General features: G+C 45.2%; 1 protein-coding gene across 1 annotated transcript in view; it reads left to right on the top strand.

The window, feature by feature from the left end:
* The window catches only part of F13A1 (coagulation factor XIII A chain), a 139915-nt gene that overhangs the window by 8923 nt on the left and 111441 nt on the right, over positions 1–19551 (top strand). Inside the window, exon 3 of the mRNA XM_052648391.1 lies at positions 6136–6324. Coding sequence (XP_052504351.1) covers positions 6136–6324 — 189 coding nt within the window. The remainder of the gene's footprint in view (positions 1–6135; positions 6325–19551) is intronic.

Here is a 19551-nt window from a genome sequence, read left to right as displayed (position 1 = left end):
TTTCTGAAGGCATTGACTTAGAATGATATTGCAATAGGCAAGATAAAGATCACTTAGAAAGAACAATAGTTTTTAAAAACGACATGTTTCGAATTAAACATTGTCAAATACACAACAATGTAAGCTACATTATTTTAAAACAAACTCTTCATGTGTCTCTTAGCATATATTTAGTACATATGCTTGTTTTCACTATGAAAAAGGTATAAAACTATGATTGGTGGGGATGGGAGCTGAAGTTTTGTAGATGCAAAGGAGTTCGTTAGCACTTCTTTTTACCCTTTGTAATGAGTGGTCTAAGTGAGCTGTGAAGACAGGGCATTTTTATTCCAGTCTGAAACAAAACTGCTGGTCTGGAGGCTTCCTGTTTTAAAACCCGTGCATTATCTTTGGCAGTATTTATATACTATCCTGAATATTTTGAGAATGCAATTGTCTGATAAATAACATTTAAAACACTCGTATGGTTAATACTATGATTAATGGAATGCTCTATTTTAAAATGAGCAGCCAGCTCCTCGTTTCAGATTTTCAGGTTTTATTACATTAGTTTAAAGTGAAAAGTGGCATATTTGCTAGGAAATTTTAAAGTATTACCCCAGGCTCAGTAGGGCTTCCCCTGTGGCTCAGCTGGAAGAGAAGCCACCTGCAATGCGGGAGACCTGGGTTCGATCCCTGGGTTGGGAAGATCCCCTGGAGAAGGGAAAGGCTACCCACTCCAGTATTCTGGCCTGGAGAATTCCACGGACTCTATAGTCCATGGGGTTGCAAAGAGTTGGACAGGACTGAGTGACTTCAGGTCTTCAGGCTCAGTAACAAGATGATTAAGACAAAGTCCGGTCCTTAAGGGGTTTACAGACCCCTAGATAAAATCACCTGTATTAGGATGATACTAAGTGGCTGATGATAATAGACATTTTTAAGAAGAAAAACATATTCTGAAAATCTGGATGAGAAAATGACTCCCTCCACCTGTAGAAATTCAAGAAAAGAAAGACAGGCCTATCTGCTGAGAAGAATTGTCTTATTGAATCTGCACACTGCCATCATTCTGCAGATGAGAAAACTGAGGCACAAGTTTCTGTAACTTGTCCAAAGTCACAAAGATAGTCAGTGTCAGAACTGAGATCTGGGTCCAGGCAGTCTGGTTCCAGAATCCATACTCTTATCCATTGTGCTATTCTACTTCTCCTAGCATACGAATAACAATATAATAATAATTTTGAGATTTTACATGCTCCACATACTGTGCTAAAGTGTTTTATATACACTTTTTCTTTTTCATTTAACGCTTACACCAGCCCTTGAGGCATTTCATTGCCTTTCTAAAAATAAGAAAACTGGACTCAGATTAAATAACTTCTCAGAGTTCTACAGTTAGTGATGTATCTCCCAAAACATATTCTGAAAAATCCTCCACACACACGAAAATATTTCTCATGGCCATTCGACTTTGGAAAGCAGTCTACCTGTAGGAGATTTGCAGTGCACAGCAGCATATGACAGTCCCTCATAAATTTTGCAAGAACCCTGATTGTGTGTGTGCATGCTCAGTCGTTTCAGTCTTGTCTGACTCTTTATGACCCTACGGACGGTAGCCCGCCAGGCTCCTCTGTCCCTGGGATTCTCCACGCAAGAATACTGGAGTGGGTTCCCATGTCCTCCTCCAGGGGATCTTCCCAACCTAAGGACTGAACACATGTCTCCTGCATTGGCAGGCAAATTGGTTACTACTAAGCCACCAGGGAAGCTCAGGAATCCTGATCAACTCTGGTTAAACCAGCACTTCCCAAACGGATTTAACCCCGGCTATTCCTTCAATCCCCCATGTACATCCCATAGAACTAGAACTTCATGGCACCACATAAGGATGAACTGACTTCAGTCAGACTCACTAGACGCTAACCAGGTTCACCAGACTGGGGTGTGGAACTGGAAAGCCAGGGTTTTCATTTGCAATGAGAACGAGAGCCACTGAGAGCCTGATAGCAAAGAAGGACTTGCTTCTCTCTCTCTAGCTTTGTTCTTCCACACAGGCAGACCTGCTCGGGAAATCACTCATTTTTAGAGGCAGGTCATCATGCAGGGAGGGGTGGCAAGAGCTGAGGCAGATCCTGGCGGTGCCCTGGGATCAGGTATAGCTCTACAGGCAGACTGGACTCTCCCCACCTCACCTGGAAGGCCAGCCCGACAGCCTGCCAGCTGACCTTTCTGCCTCCAGCACCACCACCCTCCAATCTGTTTTCCTCTCTGTCACCAGGAGAGGCAGTTTCAGTTTGTCTCTGCACCCATCTAACCATATTCATTTGCTAGTTCAGGTTCTTCACTGGGTTCTCAGTGCAGTTAAGAGTCCAAACTCCCTGACAGGGACTTCAAGGCTTGCTGCCTTCTCTCCCATGGTGGTCACATTGCAAGCCTCCAGTCAACCAATTGCTTCAGCTTTGTTTCAAAAAAACATTGATTGGTTTTGACGGTGCAAGATCTCTCTTGCCGCATGCGGGATCTAGTTCCCTGGACCAGGGATTTCACCTGGGGCCCTGCATTGGGAGCGTGGAGTCAGCCGCTGGACCATCCGGGACATCCCCACCTTTCCACTTTCAAAGTGACCCATGCGCTCTCTCCCCTCAGTCTCCGCTCATCCTCCTCTCTCTCCCACCTCTCTTTCTACCTGGAAAACTTGCTTGGCTTTCAGACCCCTGTTCACACCTCAGTTCCTCTGGAAAGCTTGCTTAGTCCGCCCTAGTCTGGGTTAGGGGACCCTTGCCAGAAACCCTCCCCCACTCATCATTCATTTCATTTATCAGAGTGTTTTACTTTTTCATGACACTGTATCATAATTACCCGCTCACTTTTCCGTATCTACCACTGTGCATTTGTATTTATTTAGCAGTGACCTAATGTATCTATATCCATGTCTTGAATGACAGCATAAAATTGCATGCTTCCTGGAGGACAGGAAGTTAGGAAGGACATTAAATGTATTGAATATATGTGCCTGCATGCTAAGTCACTTCAGTTGTGCCTGACTCTTTGCTACCCACGGACTGCAGCCAGCCAGGCTCCTCTGCTCTGTCCGTGGGACTCTCCAGGCAAAAGTACTAGAGTGGGTTGCGTCCCCTCCTCCAGGGGATCTTCCCGACCAAGGGAAGAACCTGCGTCTCTTATGTCGCCTGCACTGGCTGCCTTCTGGGTGGCCAAGATGGTAAAGAATTGAACATACACTTAGGGTCTAAAATTATCTTAAGAATTTGGAACAGTTAACCTAATACGATAAGATAAAATTAAACTGAAACAAGTAAGGCCCTAAAATTAGGCTAAAAAGAAAAAAGAATTGCATTGATAGAAATGGTTAGATAACAACATGAGTAAGTGACTTACAGGGATCTGACTTACAGGGATCTGAGTTTTAATCCACTGCTGACAGAAGTGACATCAGAATGTAGTTTTAAAAGTTTTGCTTCACCACATGCTTAATGTAAATCAACAATAAGAGTATCCAAAACACTAATGGTATTTTGGACTGAAATCACAGAAATTTATTTTGGAAGATGCAGTGGTCTCATTGGTTTTCACTGGAAAAATCATAACCAAAGATGTATTTAATTCTAGGAAAAACACTACAAAAGAGAATTTCATAAAATGGAGCATATATATTTCAGAGCAGGTAAAAGGTCTAGAAATAATTTCTTCAAGAACACTGACGGCTTAGAGAATGCTTTACTCAGAGGAACACTCACAGTCGTCTTTATATACAGAAACAGTGCCAGATGAAATGAATAGAACATATTCTATATTTATGCAGAAGTTAGAACCAGAATCTATGGTTAGAAAAATTATAGGGAAGCAGATGTCTGTTCATCTTATAAGGATTTTTCAAATAATTGGATTACATAAAAATGAACAGTTTGCTTTATTTGACAATGGGTTCCCTGTTCAGATGGAGACTAAAGGCTTAAGTATGAGGATTTTCATGGAGGTGTTTCGTACGGCAGGTCTACCAGATGGCCTACCAATTCCTCTGCCCTCTGAGAGTCTGTGATGCTGTAATATCAGTATATTCCTTCCACTGGTGCTGATGGATGGAGAGCGGTTAAACTCTTCTTTGAGGAATTAGGTTTTAGACATTAAAAAAAAATAAAACATTATTAAAAGTCAAGATGTTAAGAAAGAGGGCCAAATGAGTTGATTCCTGAGGTCCTTCTCAAGCGGGACATTCATGATTCTTCAGCTCTTTCTGAAGCTAGTTTTACCCTGGGGATTGTGACCTTAATAAGACCAGAGAACTTAGGGGGCAGGCAGCTTGGAAGAGAGAGGTGTAGAAATAAACGTCTTCGGCCCACAGCCTCCTAAAGGAACGAAACTGCACTTCCGGGGACCAGGCACTCAGCAGGGCTCTGAGATGCCGCAAACGCAAAACTGCATCTTGGGCTCTCCGTGTGCCTCAGTGTCACAGCCAGAGCAGCTCGCTGAGGACCACACCACGCAAAACACAAAGTAACCCCATCACAGCTCGTAGTCAGTGAGCCACAAAGAAGCCTCTGGTCCCAGGCAGAACGTCAGACCCATTCTCCTGTGAGGACGTTGACTCTTTGTAGACCTTCTGAAGAAATTAGTGTCTTTGTTTTAAAGGTGAGAAAACTCAGCTTCTGGGAGGCAACCTCCCCGACCTAAGTAATGGTGAGAGCTGAGATCAAACTCAGGATTACCTGGACTTTGAATTAATTCCAGGTGTTTCTGGGACTCCTAGACTTCAGAACTATAGAGAATCTTAATGAACCCAATTTCTCTATTTTGCCTATGAGACAAAATGAGCTCAGAGGGGACCAGACATCCTGCTCAAGACTCCTGTGTAAAAGCAAAAGAAGCCACTGAGTCTTACAGGGTGAAGCCCCAGCACTCCATCTACACTGCGTGAGCACAAACCACAGCTGGCACGGTCAGGAAAAGAGAGGCAAGTCAGGATGGCAGGACTCCCTCCCCCATGGTCAGGAAAAGAGAGGGAAGTCAGGATGGCAGGACTCCCTCCCCCACCCCTCGCCCAATTTTCTCTTCCCCATGGCCCTTTAGAACCCCAAATGCATACACAGAGCTCTATTTTTAGATCCCATGGGCTATAGCCTGCCAGGCTCCTCTGTCCATGGAATTCTCCAGGCAAGAACACTGGAGTGGGTATCCATTCCCTTCTCCAGGGGAATCTTCCCAACCCAGGGATTGGACCCAGCTCTTCTGCTTTGCAGGCAGATTCTTTACCACTGAGCCACGAGGGACGCCTAGTCTTTAGACTAGATCTTCTAAACTGCACTGAAGATGGGTAACTAGAATTACCGTCACATCAGTAATCGTTGCAGACAAATGGGGAAAAACCTAAAGGAGATCTAACTTTCATCCAGTGTTATCATGTCTCAGATAAATATATAACTGACATTTACACTCCCAATTCCACACATCAGAGGAAAAACCTGAAGATTTTGGCATCACACCGAAGCTTGTTTCTGCCTGTTCAATGTGGAAACAATCCTACCTCCCTCACAGAAACACCGACATGCTTCCCCCACACCTGTTCCCTCTGATCCCTGCTTTCGCAGGACAAGAGCTCCTTTTAGAATTATGGAAGGGGAGGTTTACCGTTCCTGAATAAGAGGAGAATTTTGGATTAATGGTCTATTCTGTCCTTAGAACATCCCTTGGAAACTTTGTCAGATTTGATCCCTCCCCTTTTAAAGATAAAAAATTGAAACCTGTTATTCCCTGCTTTTTCCACTGTAGAGATGCTATAGTCACTGTGGGAAGCAGCTGACTGTTTGAACACCAACGTGAGACATGGATGTGAAGCTTTGACTCGAGTCCTGGTTTCTCTGTATCTAGACCTGTACGCTAGGCATCACCATCACTGCCCTCTTACACCCGAAGTGGGATCTGAAGTGGGGTCAGAGGGGGAAAAGGCTTTTTAAAAATCTTCTTTGAATGCAAGGATGTCACAAGAGACCGATTCTGAAATCTACCCACCTCCTGTATAGAGTTTTATGTAATAAACCTATTACCTCTCATCTTTGGGAAAAATAATCTTGTTTTTCTGAGTGTGTGTTTAAACCAAAATTACTCAATGTTTTCCTTGATTGTTTTCTTTGTCTATAGACTACCTTAATGTTATGAATGTTCACCTGTTCAAGGAGAGGTGGGATAGCAACAAAGTGGACCACCACACCGACAAATACAGCAACAACCAGCTGATCGTACGTAGAGGACAGTCTTTCTACGTTCAGATCGACTTCAATCGTCCCTATGACCCCAGAAAGGATTTCTTCAGGGTGGAGTATGTCATTGGTGAGTGCCTTGTGCAAGCTCTGCTCAAAACAGTCATGATACCATGGCTCATAATTGCAAAGTGGTACAGGTGTATTTCCTGGAATCACACTTTAGCAGCTGGAACTGGGGTTAATCACATACAGTCCCTGTACCACTCTACACTCTAAGGTGGGTCTGACACAAGGCCAAACATCAATAAATCATTTGCCTAGTCAGGCAAAGAGCTGGTATAGTAAAAGTGAGCCCAGTTGGCATAAAATGTTAATGTATGTAGAGAAAAGCACGCATTGCTGATATATATGCAATTTAATAACCTGGGAAACAATTTGGCATATCTGTTCATGTTGAAAAGATGTATGTCCTTTGACCCCACAATTTCACCCTTAGAAATCTATGCCAGTGATATTTAAAATCTTCAAATCCACTTTTAAAAAGTGGGCATTATTTACTGCAGCACTGTGCATGGTGACAAAAACATCCTCAGAGTGAGCAACTTTCCGCAGCGGAAGGGCTGGGAATACCGTGGCATAGTCACATAATGCAGTGTGAATTCGACCTAAACCAGAAGCCGTCAAGAGAGGTGGTGAGGAAACGAAATACAGAGGCGTGTATGCAAAGCCTGTGCGTGTGTGTGTAAATGTGCGAGTGCACAGATCAGTAAAGCATTGTGAGTTCAGGGAAAAATTATGAAGCACACACATTGGTGTTGATGTGGGCTCCATGGTGGAAATACGGCCAAAATGAAGGCGAGTGAAGGGAAAGGGAAGGGAGCCAAGTAGGAAAAGGAGGGGGAAAAAGTGAACACAAGGTAACTGTATGGAGACGTCGATGTAAAATCACTAATCTGAGGAATGACTATAACTAAAAGTATTAAATCACAACTAAAAATGCATACTGCCCTAGGGAAAAAAATCTAAGACTGCTGATCACTTGAGGAATATGGTTTGTGCTTACTTGAGCTTACAACGCGAATTCGCACATAAATGTGGGGAAATTGTTTGAAGAGAGAAGAGAAGGGGGAGAGGAGAAAAGAGATCCCTGAATCAGAGTAAAAAATATCAGTGCGGTGATTGAGTTCTACACAGACTTGTTTGTTATCCCAATTGTGCAATGAGAAAAGGGAAAACTAAATTAACCATTCTGGCGTGTTAGGCAAAGTGAAATAACAGTTTAATTGCACTTAGGGAGTAGACTCTTATTGTTAATATTTTTTAATAACGGCTACTTCAGGTGAGAGAAGAATCCACAGCTAATTTTTAAACAGTATTTTGAAATACTAAGAAAATTTATTTTTGTTTCCTTCCCTAAGGTCATTCAGTTTTCTTCTGTGTGTATGTGTGCAAGCTTGTGTGGACTAGATATGATTAAAACCTCCTTGACACATTTATAATAAAAGGATCACTCCACACATGTCAATAAATACCCTGTTTTGTTTCAACTTAATGGGGATTTTTTTTGCCTTCATCTTTGTAACCAAATATTTCAGGCAGTGAGGGGAGAATAGGGAAGCTTTGTCCCTAAACTGGACGTGTCTGAAGTCTCAGATCTCCCACAATCACTCATAAAAGAATTATAATAATGAAAGTCTCAGGAAGAATAAGATGACCATCTTAGATCAGGTTTCTAGGACACAGACTCTGAGAAGGAGAGCTGTGTGAAATGAGATTTCTGGGGTGCGATCTCGGGGTCACCATCTGAGCAGGAGTGCAGGGGTCAGTGCCGGACAGAGAGAGGAGCTGAGCTCTGCTGGGCGAAGGCATCAGGGGGTCCCACCGTGCCTGCTGGAGCTGGACTGTGTCTTCAGGGTTGGCCAGTCTTGAGGCAAGGGCATAGGCCCTTTATATTCTAGCATGGACTGTCATTGACCATAAGCTACTCCCAGGGAGGGGGTACTTAGTTAGCTGGGGCTCTATGGCAGAGGGTAAACCCCTGAGGGCCTTGAGCCGCCAGCGCTCCCAGCATCGGGGAAAAGGATGCCTCCGTCCTAAACGCAAACAGTCTGGACAGAAGATCACAGCATCCACTCCAGTAAGCACTTAGTCTTGCCTTTTTATTTAAAAAAAAAAAGAGTACTGCATGTGTTCCTTCAGCAAAAGGGGCGGGGGGAAGCATAGCAGATTTACCTTTGAGATAAAAATCTGCGTGTTTTAAAGAACAGTACATCTCACATAACTCAATGGCCAGAAAAAGCATTGAATTCAATCCAAAATGGGCAAAAAGACTTGAACAGACATTTTCCAGAGAAAACATAGAGATGGTCAACAGGCACATGAAAGGAAGCTCAGCACCCCTGCTTATTAGAGAAATGCAAATCAGAACCGCAGAGAAGTACTGTCCTACACCGAACGCAGTGGCCGTCATTGGAAGTCTGCAAATAAGTGTTGAAGAGGATGTGGAGAGAAGGGAGCCCTCCGACACTGTCGGTGAGAACGTATGTTGGTGCACCCACCGTGGAAAACAGTATGGAGCTTCCTTAGAAAGATTTTTAAAATGAATACTGCCAAACGATCCAGCAATTCAACTCCTGAATATGCAACCCCCAAACACTGGAGAACACTAACCTGAAAAGATACACACTCCCCAGTGCTCACAGCAGCACTATTTGTATACAATAGGCAAGATGTGGAAGCAACCCAAATCCCCATCGACAAATGACTGAATTAAGATGATGGGGTGTGTGTGTGTGTGTGTGTGTGTGTGTGTGTGTGTGATGGTGGAATATTACTCAGCCATAAAAGAGAGTGAAATACTACCATTTGAAAGTGAAAGTGAAGTCACTCAGTAGTGTCCAACTCTTTGCGACCCCATGGACTGTAGCCCACCAGGCTTCTCCGTCCATGGGATTTTCCAGGCAAGAACACTGGAGTGGGTTGCCATTTCCTTCTCCAATGTATGAAAGTGAAAAGGGAAAGTGAAGTCGCTCAGTCACGTCCGACTCTTTGCGACTCCATGGACTGTAGCCCACCAGGCTTCTCCGTCCATGGGATTTTCCAGGCAAGAGTGCTGGAGTGGGGTGCCATTTCCTTCTCCAGGGGATCTTCCCGACCCAGGGATCGAACCCAGGTCTCCTGCAATGCAAGCAGACGCTTTACCCTCTGAGCCACCAGGGAAGCACCGTAGATGGACCTAGAGAATATTATGCTTAGTTAAATGTCAGACAAAGACAAATCCTGTGTAATATTACTTATATGTAGAATCTAGAAAATAAGACAAATGAATGTATATGCAAAGCAGAAACAGCGTCATGCAAAAAAAGCAAGCCTTGTGGTCACCAAAGAGGAGAGAGAAGAGGGAAGAGAGACAAATGAAGGGCAGGGGATTAACAAACTGCTACATTTAAACTAGGCAAGCAGCGAGGTCTTGCTGCGTAGCCGAGGGGATTATACCCACGATCTTGTAATAATATTTGATAGAGTATATTCTGCAAAAACAGTGAGTCCCTACACAGTATTCCTGTAACTCACACCGTGTTGTAAATCAACTCTACTTCAATTAAAAAAATTATTGCCATAATAAGAAGAGACAAGTATTGAATATGAATCAGAAATGCAATTCAGTGCTCAGACGTGTATATGCAAGTGTACTTCAGCTTCAAGAAACCTAGAATGTGACGAAGTGATTTAAAAAACAGAAAAGAGAATACTTTGTAAAAAATATGGGACTCATAAGAGTCTTCAGATATTTATCTTAGGGTGTTTAAAGCAGATTTATCAACAAAGATCAATTTATATACTATTGAGTGTAACTGTTGCATAGAGAGACCTATTGTCTTATTAAAAACACAGAGAAAATAACCACACATATGTGCTTCCAGTTTGCACTCCTTTGTTATTGCTCCTTTTTCTTTCCCTGTGACTTTATATAAGCTGAGCTGGGTTGCCTTAATACCCTGGAGATTTCTTTTGTGGCTATCCTCAGAACCTAGGGTCATGGGATTTATTTATAAGTGATTCTGCCTTCAAATTGAGTTTCTTTCTTTTTAAATATTTAAGTAAATAGCCTCTCAGATGGTCCCAGATTTAACCCATTGCATGCTGGCTTCCCCAGGCAGAGAAAGAAGGTGAGCACAGAGCTGCTGCTTTTCCTGGGCCAGCGCTCCCCTCTCTTGTGCTCAGAGCTTTGATAGCTCATTTATTAGTGGCTGGTGGTGCACAGTCGTCTCTGAGAGTCACGTGGGAGGTGTTAATGACTTGGAGGAGGCAGGTATATGTGGAACATGTGCCCAGTCGTCTATGGGGCCTTTTCCCTCTCTCCACCTCTAGCCTGCAGCCACCACATATCATGGAAGGCAGGGGTTCAGTTCAGTTCAGTTCAGTTCAGTTCAGTTCATTCGCTCAGTCAGTTCTGACTCTGTGACCCCATGAACCGCAGCATGCCAGGCCCCCCTGTCCATCACCAACTCCCGGAGTTCACCCAAATTCATGTCCATCGAGTCAGTGATGCCATCCAACCATCTCATCCTCTGTCGTCCCCTTCTCCTCCTGCCCTCACTCTTTCCCAGCATCAGGATCTTTTCCAATGAGTCAGCTCTTTGCATCAGGTGGCCAAAGTTTCAGCCTCAACATCAGTCCTTCCAATGAACACCCGGGACTGATGGGGCAGAGCACTAATTATAGGCTTTGTTAGTCTGGAGCTGGAGCTGTGAAAACCTGGGAAGAGCCTGTGGTGTTAATATGCTGTGACTTTAGCTCGGGCTCCCTACTTGTTTGAGACTTCTTTGAGACAGAGTCATTCCGAGGAGAGAATTTTTTTTAATTTATTTATTTTAATTGGAGGCTAATTACTTTACAATACTGTGGTAGCTTTTGCCATACATGGACATGAATCAGCCACGGGTGTACATGTGTTCCCCATCCTGAACCCCCTCCCACCTCCCTCCCCATCCCATCCCTCAGGGTCATCCCAGTGCACCATCCCTGAGCACCTGGACTAGTGATCTGTTTCACATATGATAATATGAGAATATACATGTTTCAATGCTATTCTCTCAGATCATCCCACCCTCGCCCACTCCCACAGAGTCCAAGAGACTGTTCTATACATCTGTGTCTCTTTTGCTGTCTCGCATAGAGGGTCGTCGTTACCATCTTTCTGAATTCCATGTATATGTGTTAGTATACTGTTATCAGTGTTTTTTGAGGAGAGAATTTGCAGCTCTCTTCCTCTCCAGCTCTCCCTCCTCAAAACCAAAAGATTGACTGCGAGGTCCTCAGGCACATTTCTTTCTCCCTGGAGTCCAGTCACAGGCACACAGGGGCATTGAGGCCAGCACCTTGGATGCTCTCTTGCCCTTGACCTTTTTAGCCCCTCCACGGCTCTCACAGCTCCAGGCTTCATATTTCTGGGCCCCGCAGAAAGAAGAGGGGAAGGATGGTGTCCAAAAAGCCTATTCCTCTTATCAGAACAGCAGTTTCCCCCGAAGCCTCAGCAAGCTTTTTATGGCTCATGTACTACCCTCCCCTGTTAAGAAGAGCTGTGAAACTAGTCTCAAAGACAACTAAGCTTGGCTGCTGTAGATGCCCAGGGGTGTTTGCTGGAAGTCCCTTCAGCCCAAGAGTCCAAAAGTGCAGCCTTTCCCGAGAACAATGACAGAGGTCATTCATGATCATGGTCATCATGTGCCCGAGCAAGAACGGGACCCCAGGCACTGCATATATTCTGTGTTATTAATCCCATTAAAACCCTGAAATAATCTCTACACTTCAATATTTCTATCTCATCTATTTCTTTTTTATTAAAAAATAAATTTCTTTATTTGACTGCATGTGGAATCCAGTTCCCTGTGCATGCATGCTCAGTCATTTCAGTCCTGTCCAGCTCTTTGTGACCCCGTGGACTGTAGCCCTCCAGGCTCCTCTGTCCACGGCCAGGGGTTAAACCTGGGCCCCCTGCATTGGCAGTGCAGAGTCTTAGCCACTGGGCCACCAGGAATTTGTGCCTGCTCAGTCATATCCGATTCTTTGCAACCACATGGACTGTAGCCCACCAGGCTCCTCTGTCCATGGGATTTTCCAGGCAAGAGTACTGGAGTGGGGTGCCGTTTCCTTCGCCAGGGGATATTCCCAACCTGGGAACTGAACCTGTGTCTCCTCCTGCTTGGCAGGCAGATTCTTTACCACTGAGCCACCTGGGAAGCCCGTGAGTTTTATCTTAAGTCATCAAGGGTGTCAGACTGTTGTGTATTCAGGATGGGAGTGACTTGAACGATTCTTAGGGGATTTGAGACTGGAGAGGACGTGTTCAAAGGAGAGAGGGTGAGGGCCTGAATTCGGGCACCGGTTGAAGAGTTGGAGAGGAGGGTGGGACTTAGGAGATGTGTCGGAGACGGAAGCCTACTGGGCTTGTAATTGGCAGTCTGGGTGGAGTGAGAGGGAAGTAGTCAGATAACCTGGGTTGCTGGCCTGCGTGCTGCTGACGATAGATGCTGGCATCCCCAAAGGAGACAAGTGCTTGCATGCTAAGGCGCTTCAGTCGTGTCTGACTCTTTGTGATCCTGTGGACCAAAGCCTCTTACATCTCCTGCACTGGCAGGCAGGCTGTTTATCATTACTGCCACGTGGGAAGCCCAAATGAGATAAGGGATGGAGGAAATTCAGGAGAGAAAACCTGAGTGGGAAATAATACTGATGCTAGTGACTCCCACTGACAACTCGCTTACAGGCTCAGGGACTGGGCAAGGGCGCTGCCCTGGGTGGTGCTCATCTCCATCTTCTCAGTGATTAAGGGACTTACTCAGCATCACACCTGGAAAGCGCTGGGCTGTAATGCGAACCCAGGCATTCTCCCCTAATCACAATGCATAGAACCTGTGCCACCGAGACAGTAGACGTGTAAGGGATTCTGTTTGTTCCTGCTGAGTTTGAAGTGGTAATACTAAAGGGACTTCCAGGTAAAATATGTCCAATGGATGATCCCATATATGAATCGGAAGCTTAGGGGAAAAGCTTGGGTTGACATATGGAAATGTGGATGTCATTCATACATAGATCATTCAGAAAAAGTAAATCAAGGGAGAAATGGACGGAGGCGCAAATTCTGGGGGAAAATAATTTTTAAGGAGTCAGTCCAGGAGCTGGCACCCCTGGAGGAGACAGAGACCATGTGATTAGATAAGTTGAAGGGACGCCAAGGAAGTGCAGTGTTACTAAACCTGAAAAAAAAAATCGGGTGCTTAAAGAGGAAATGTTTGAAGTTTTTAGAAGAGAAGATAATTTAGATAATATCTAGAGAAGACTGTGGGTAAGAGGCGGGGTATTTCGTCTTGGGTATCGGTTTTAGGACTGAAGGTACTTGAACTTGCATGTGGGCAGAAGAGGCAGAGCCAGTAGAGAAAGAGTCTGGAAGATTCTGGAGAATGCCGGAAAAAGTAGAAACATCTTAAAGTGGCCTGGTTGAAGGGTTGATTGGCAGAATTCCTTATCTTCTGAGGATGTTGGGAAGGAGATTGGGGGTGGGTGTTACTGTGTTTGGTAGAGAGACAGGAAGCTGATTATCATGCCTGATGACCTCATCTTTCTCAAAGACCTAGGAGGTGAGCAGGTGCTGCAGGAACCTAGGGAGGCAAAGGACCATTTCTCATATCAGGGAGCATCACCCAAGTCCTTTAAGACTAGATGTCCCCGTGGATTTGGGATTCAGACAGTTTAGGAGATATCACCAGCTTTGGTGGGGATGAACATACTCAGTTTCTCTGCTGAGAAATGTTTTGCCCCCAATCAGACAGCTGGTAGGATGTGGAGAAAAGTTCCCTAGCCTATGCTCTTCCCAATATTTTATGAGGCATTTTTGATGAGAATGGGTTACCTGTTCCATCATGTTAAAGCAACACTGATATGGGATGTCATTTCAGATTTTTGCTGCCGTATGTTACTGCTTGGACGGTCAGCATGTTCTTTCTCAAGCACCTCTGTGAAGTGACTAATAATGGCAGCTGAGAATCTAGGACACTATTTCCCAGAGCGTGCTCTCTGTGAATACCTCTCGTGTGAGATGTTCCTTGAAAAAAAAAAAAAGGTTCTGTGGTCAAACGCATTTGGGTCGTGCTGTATCGCATGCCTCTTCTTGGAGAGCTCCAACACACGTTAGTGTATTGCAGGCTCTGAGGAGACACATAGTCAAAGAAAGCAAGCATCTTCTTTAGCCTAACTTTCCCAACATTGTTTGACTCCAAGCACTACTCCATAATATTTTAATTTTTATTTAGTAAAATGCAGAACTCACTCCAGGAAATGGTGAACTACAGTGAAAATAACCTTTATTCCGTAGAGTACTGAGGAAGATGGATACATGGGTTTGTAGTCAGTGTGCTCTGGCAACTTAGCAGAATATCTGTTTCTTTCTCTTTTTGACACTTTAGATTTTGTGCCAACATTAAAATAACTCTGTCAATTTGGCATTAATATTCAGTAACTTTTCAAAAATGATTACTTTCCTTTTTCATATTTATATATTTACTTTCCGTGCTTTTATTTGGCTTCTTTTATCATGAAACCAATTTGCTTTCCTTTTGAATGTGTTTATTGAACCCTTATTGATAACTTTGCATGTGCAAAGCACTACGCTGGGATTAGAGTAGTAAGATATGTTTATACTTTGCCCTTGAAGAGTCTGGAGAGGACAGCCTGAACACTAGAGGTTGAGTTCAATGCCAGCCTCTTGGGCAAGATGCCTGGAAAGCACCTTGGGAGAGAGATTGTGTGGCTAGTTGGAGGAGACGCTTTGGAAGTGCTATTTGAGCTGGATATCAAAGGAAATGAAACGAAATTAAAAGATGCTTACTCGTTGAAAGAAGAGCTATGACAAACCCAGACAGTGTATTAAAAACAGAGACATCACATTGCTGACAAGGGTTTGTATTGTCAATGATATGGTTTTTCTAGTAGTCATATATGGATATGAGAATTGGACCATAGAGAAGGCTGAGATGCTTTTGAAGTGTGGTATTGGATAAGACCCTTGAGAGTCCTTTGGACTGCAAGGAGATTCAACCAGTCAATCTTAAAGGAAATCAACCCTGAATATTCATGGAAGGACTGATGCTGAAGCTGAAGCTCCAAAACTCTGGCCACCTGACATGAAGAGCTGACTCATTGGAAAAGATCCTGATGCTGGGAAAGATTGAAGGTAGGAGGAGAAAGGGACAACAGAGGATGAGATGGTTGGATGGTATCACCAACTCGAAGGACATGAGTTTGAGCAAACTCTGGGAGGTAGCGAAGGACAGGGAAGCTTGGTGTGCTACAGTCCATAGGGTCACAAAGAGTCAGACACAAAGACTCAGTGACTGAACAACAGCAATCAGAGGATAAGTAGTGGCTGACCCAGTGGAATGGGAAAGGTCAGTGGAGAAGAAAACCTTGGAAGCATATTGACAACCTTGTATACCCAGATAAATCTCTATGGAAGAGTATGAAGCTGAGTATTAAAAAATCTAAGTTTCTAATTTCTAGATTACTGTGGCAGGGTAAGGAAGATAATTGGAGATGTGAGGTCATTGTCAGGGACGTAAGTAAGAGACTCAAGGGGACAGTCTTACTGACAGATGCTGAGGTGAATGTGTGATGCGCCAATCTGTGTGACTTTTCCTCCAGTGAATTGGTGTGTGTTTTTTTTTTCTTTGCACACTCAAATCTTTGATAGGAAAGTCCAGGTGGCTGAGCGATCAAGAATCCCCCTGCCAATGCAGGAGATGAGGGTTTGATCCCTGGTTTGGGAAGATCTCCTCAAGAAGGGAATGGCAACCTACTCCAGTATTCTTGCCTGGGAAATTCCATGGACAGAGGAGCCTGGCGGGCTAGTCCACGGGGTCACAGAGTGGGCCACGACCGAGCGACTTAGAAACAACAGTAGCACAGTGATGCCCTCTGGTCAGAGGAGGCAGAGTGCGCTGCAGAGCCTGGCCCTTCCGAGTCAGTTCAGCGGCGACAGTTCCTGCGATGGAAGGGCTGGGAAGTAGCGCAGAGGATGGGGAGAGTCTTAGAGTCAGAATCCTAGTTACGCCACGTGGAGCCGTGATGGTCTCACTTGACCCCCCAGGTGACCGTTTCCTCAAGGCAAACAGGGATTATAATACTTGAAACAGTTCCTCATGGATTGTGGGAGATAATGTCCATGAAAGCACATTTTCATTCTCACAACACAACTGCGAAGCAGGGTGGACAGGAGCAAACCTGGCTGGACGTCTGGAAACCGGAGTTCACAAGGAGTGAAGGATTTATGTGGGGCGGCACGGTGGTGGGGAGGCCCCCTGCGCCCCCACTCCCTGCAAGACCATCAGAACCTTAGCCCGGTGGGCTGTCCAACTTGGCCCTCTAAAAGAGGCCAGATACACTGTGCCAAGCTTGCAAGAAAGGGGTAAAATTAATCCTAGTTGTGCTGTTTGGTGGATTAATCCATTTATTTTGCTCTAATCTCCTTGACTGTCTGCCTTAAGTGGAGACGTTTGCTGAGATATCAGGCTGGCCTGACTCTTTTAGCTGTTTTCTGTGACATCCAGTTCTCTGTTTTAACTCTAAATATGCCCTCTATAATGCCCCACCCGATTTGGGGTCTGAAGGGAGGACAATGGAAGAGAAGGCTCCCACCTCTCCCCTTTAGGGTGAGCCCTTCGTGACCTTAGCCAGAACCAGCCACCCTGGGCTTGGTTCTCTGATGAAACACTGTAACAAAATGGGGAAAGGCTGTCAGAAAGGCCAAGAGGAGGCTACTGGGCTCTGTCTTCTCTCTCCTGATAGCAGAGGAAAGGGAAGGGTCACTGAACCTCTAAACAAAACTCTCCAGTGTCTGCCGCATCCATGCTGACAGCTTAATTAGTCAAATGGGAACCCTGACAAACCACAGACCAAGTTCCACCTAGAATCATTTGCTCACAGTTCTCGCTGTAGTGACAGAGGCTGTTCAGTCTCAAAGTAGGATGGATTGCCATCTGCATTCTGGTGTCAGAGACCTACAGGGAGCCCCCTTTCCCAGCGTTGTGACCCAGTCCCATCCTACAGAGCTTGAGGTTCTCAGCAAACCTTCGTGTCCGGAGGGAACCAGCACGGTCTGTGTGTCTTGTGCCATCCAGGGTCCCCAGGGGCACACATACAAAGGACCATGGATGCTGAGATGGGAAACCTCACAGACGCCTGACTCCCTCCCTCCTTCCCTCCCTCCTTCCCCCGTCTCCTTTTCATTCCCCTACTTTGCCTTCCCCTTTGCTCCTCTGTTTCTCTCTCCGTACTTGTGTCTTAACATTAATCTCTCTCACTTATGAGAATTCACAATCTTGGCTAATTAGCACCCACATCATTGAAACTGTCCTCTTCCAGCACTGGTGATCTGAACTCAGGGATTGAACAGCGTGGCCATCCCTGGTTTTCTACAGAAATTCTAAGACACTCTTGTAGTTTGTCAAGTTAGGGCTGACAAAAGTGCATGGGGGAAAAAAAAAGTAACAAAAAAAGAAAGTAAGGAAAACGAATGTGCCCACTGTCATACCTTGCTCTTCAGTTTCCAGTCTGTGAAAAGAGAGAGCAACCAAGAGGAATTAAAACCCACTGAAAAAAGGATGAAAGTGGACTAATTATTTATAACCCGCACCCTCTCGTTACTCCTCGAGCGTGTTGTAAGAGCTGATGAGGGAATAACTGGAAAGCTCTCGGAGCTCTGTAGTGATAGTTGGTTGCTAATAAGGTGACCCAGTTATCAGCCTTATTTTGAATATTGCAGCTATATAGGAAAAGTGAAAGTGTTAGTTGCTCAGTCGTGTCTGACTTTTTGCGCCTCCATGGACTGGAGCCCGCCAGGCTCCTCTGTCCAGGGAATTCTCCAGGCAAGAATACTGGAGTGGGTTGCCATTTCCTTCTCCAGGGGATCTTTCCAACCCAAGGATCAGACCTGAGTCACCTGCATTGCAGGCAGAGTCTTTACCATCTGAGCCACCAGGGAAGCCCAGTCTGCACAGAAAAGCTCAATCTTTACAGCAGCTCTTAAGGAAGTATAACCTTTATAAAGTCTTGCTTAGCAGCAGCCAGAGCCAAACAGGTATCAGGGGACCATAAGACAACCCATAAACAGCTGCACCTGTTTGTTATTCTTTAGATAAGAAAAGCTTTCTTCTCGTCGTCTCAGCCTCTCTGATCTTTTCTACCCCTTCTTATTTCTCTCACTTCCATTTCCGTTTCTCTCTTGCTGTCTCTCTGTACACACGTACAGTGTCCTGGGGATGAACGTTTCGGTATTTCTCCTTTAGTTAGGAGAGGAACGGGAGCTATGGCCCCCAGGAGGTGGGAGCAGCAATCTCTGTCTGTCTGGATGTTTCTTCACGCTTCGGGGAGCTGGGCTGATGCTCTAGACGCATGGTCCCGCCTCTGGCTGAAGCTTGCCGTAGCCCTGGGTCTTTGCTGTCCTGTGGGAGCTTCTTCGGTTTTGTGTCAACCTCCTCTCCGAGTCTGTTAAAGTGCCTTTATGAGGCCTCATCTCCTATCTGGTCCAGTGAGTTTCTGATGCAGAAACCTCTGCTGTATCTGGCACCATGAGAAGCAGGATTTAGGATGCTATTCCCATCTGTAAAGAGCTGGCTGGAGTTGGGATGAGAATTCTACAAAGAGTTAAGGAATGTAACTGTCCAGTGCATGTTCTAGAGCTGGGCTGTACCGTTCTCTACCAGAAGTATGTCATAGATGCTGGTCGGCTGGACAGTCAGGAGGGACCCAGGATGGAGTAGAGAAGTAAGGTCCCAGGACCAGGCAAGAGTCCCTGAGGAGGAGGGCATTGGCAGTTTCGCAAGAGGGACTGGGAGTGTGCACAGAGCTTATTGTTCTGCTGATGTGCACATATTCTTTTTTTTATTTTAAAAAAATGTTTAATGTGGACCATTTTTTAAAGCCTTTATTGAATTTGTTACAATTTTGCTTCTATTTTATGTCTTGGACTTTTGGCCACGAGGCATGTCAGATCTTAGCTCCCTGACTGGGATAGAACCTGCACCCCCTGCCCTGGAAGGGGGAGTCTTAACCACTGCATTGCCGGGGAAGTCCCCACGTGTTTCTAATGAAAAGGAATCCTTAACTGAGTCAGACCTCCCAGTGATGTTGGGGTTTGAGCCCTGCTCACTCCTGAGGTTCCTGAAGTGATATGGAGACAGCAGCGGTGTGGGAGACCCATGCTGGCAGGCCTGCGAGGGATGCGCCTGCCTTATGGAACCAGTCTTCACTAGCTGGGATTCAGCCCTCAGGTCCTCTGCGGCTGTGGAGGCAGCCTCTG

The sequence above is a fragment of the Budorcas taxicolor genome, chromosome 11 (assembly GCF_023091745.1).
Source record: "Budorcas taxicolor isolate Tak-1 chromosome 11, Takin1.1, whole genome shotgun sequence".
Taxonomy (NCBI): Eukaryota; Metazoa; Chordata; class Mammalia; order Artiodactyla; family Bovidae; genus Budorcas; species Budorcas taxicolor.
The sequence above is the reverse complement of the archived record's forward strand: the minus strand, read 5'-3'. Positions and strand labels throughout refer to the sequence as shown.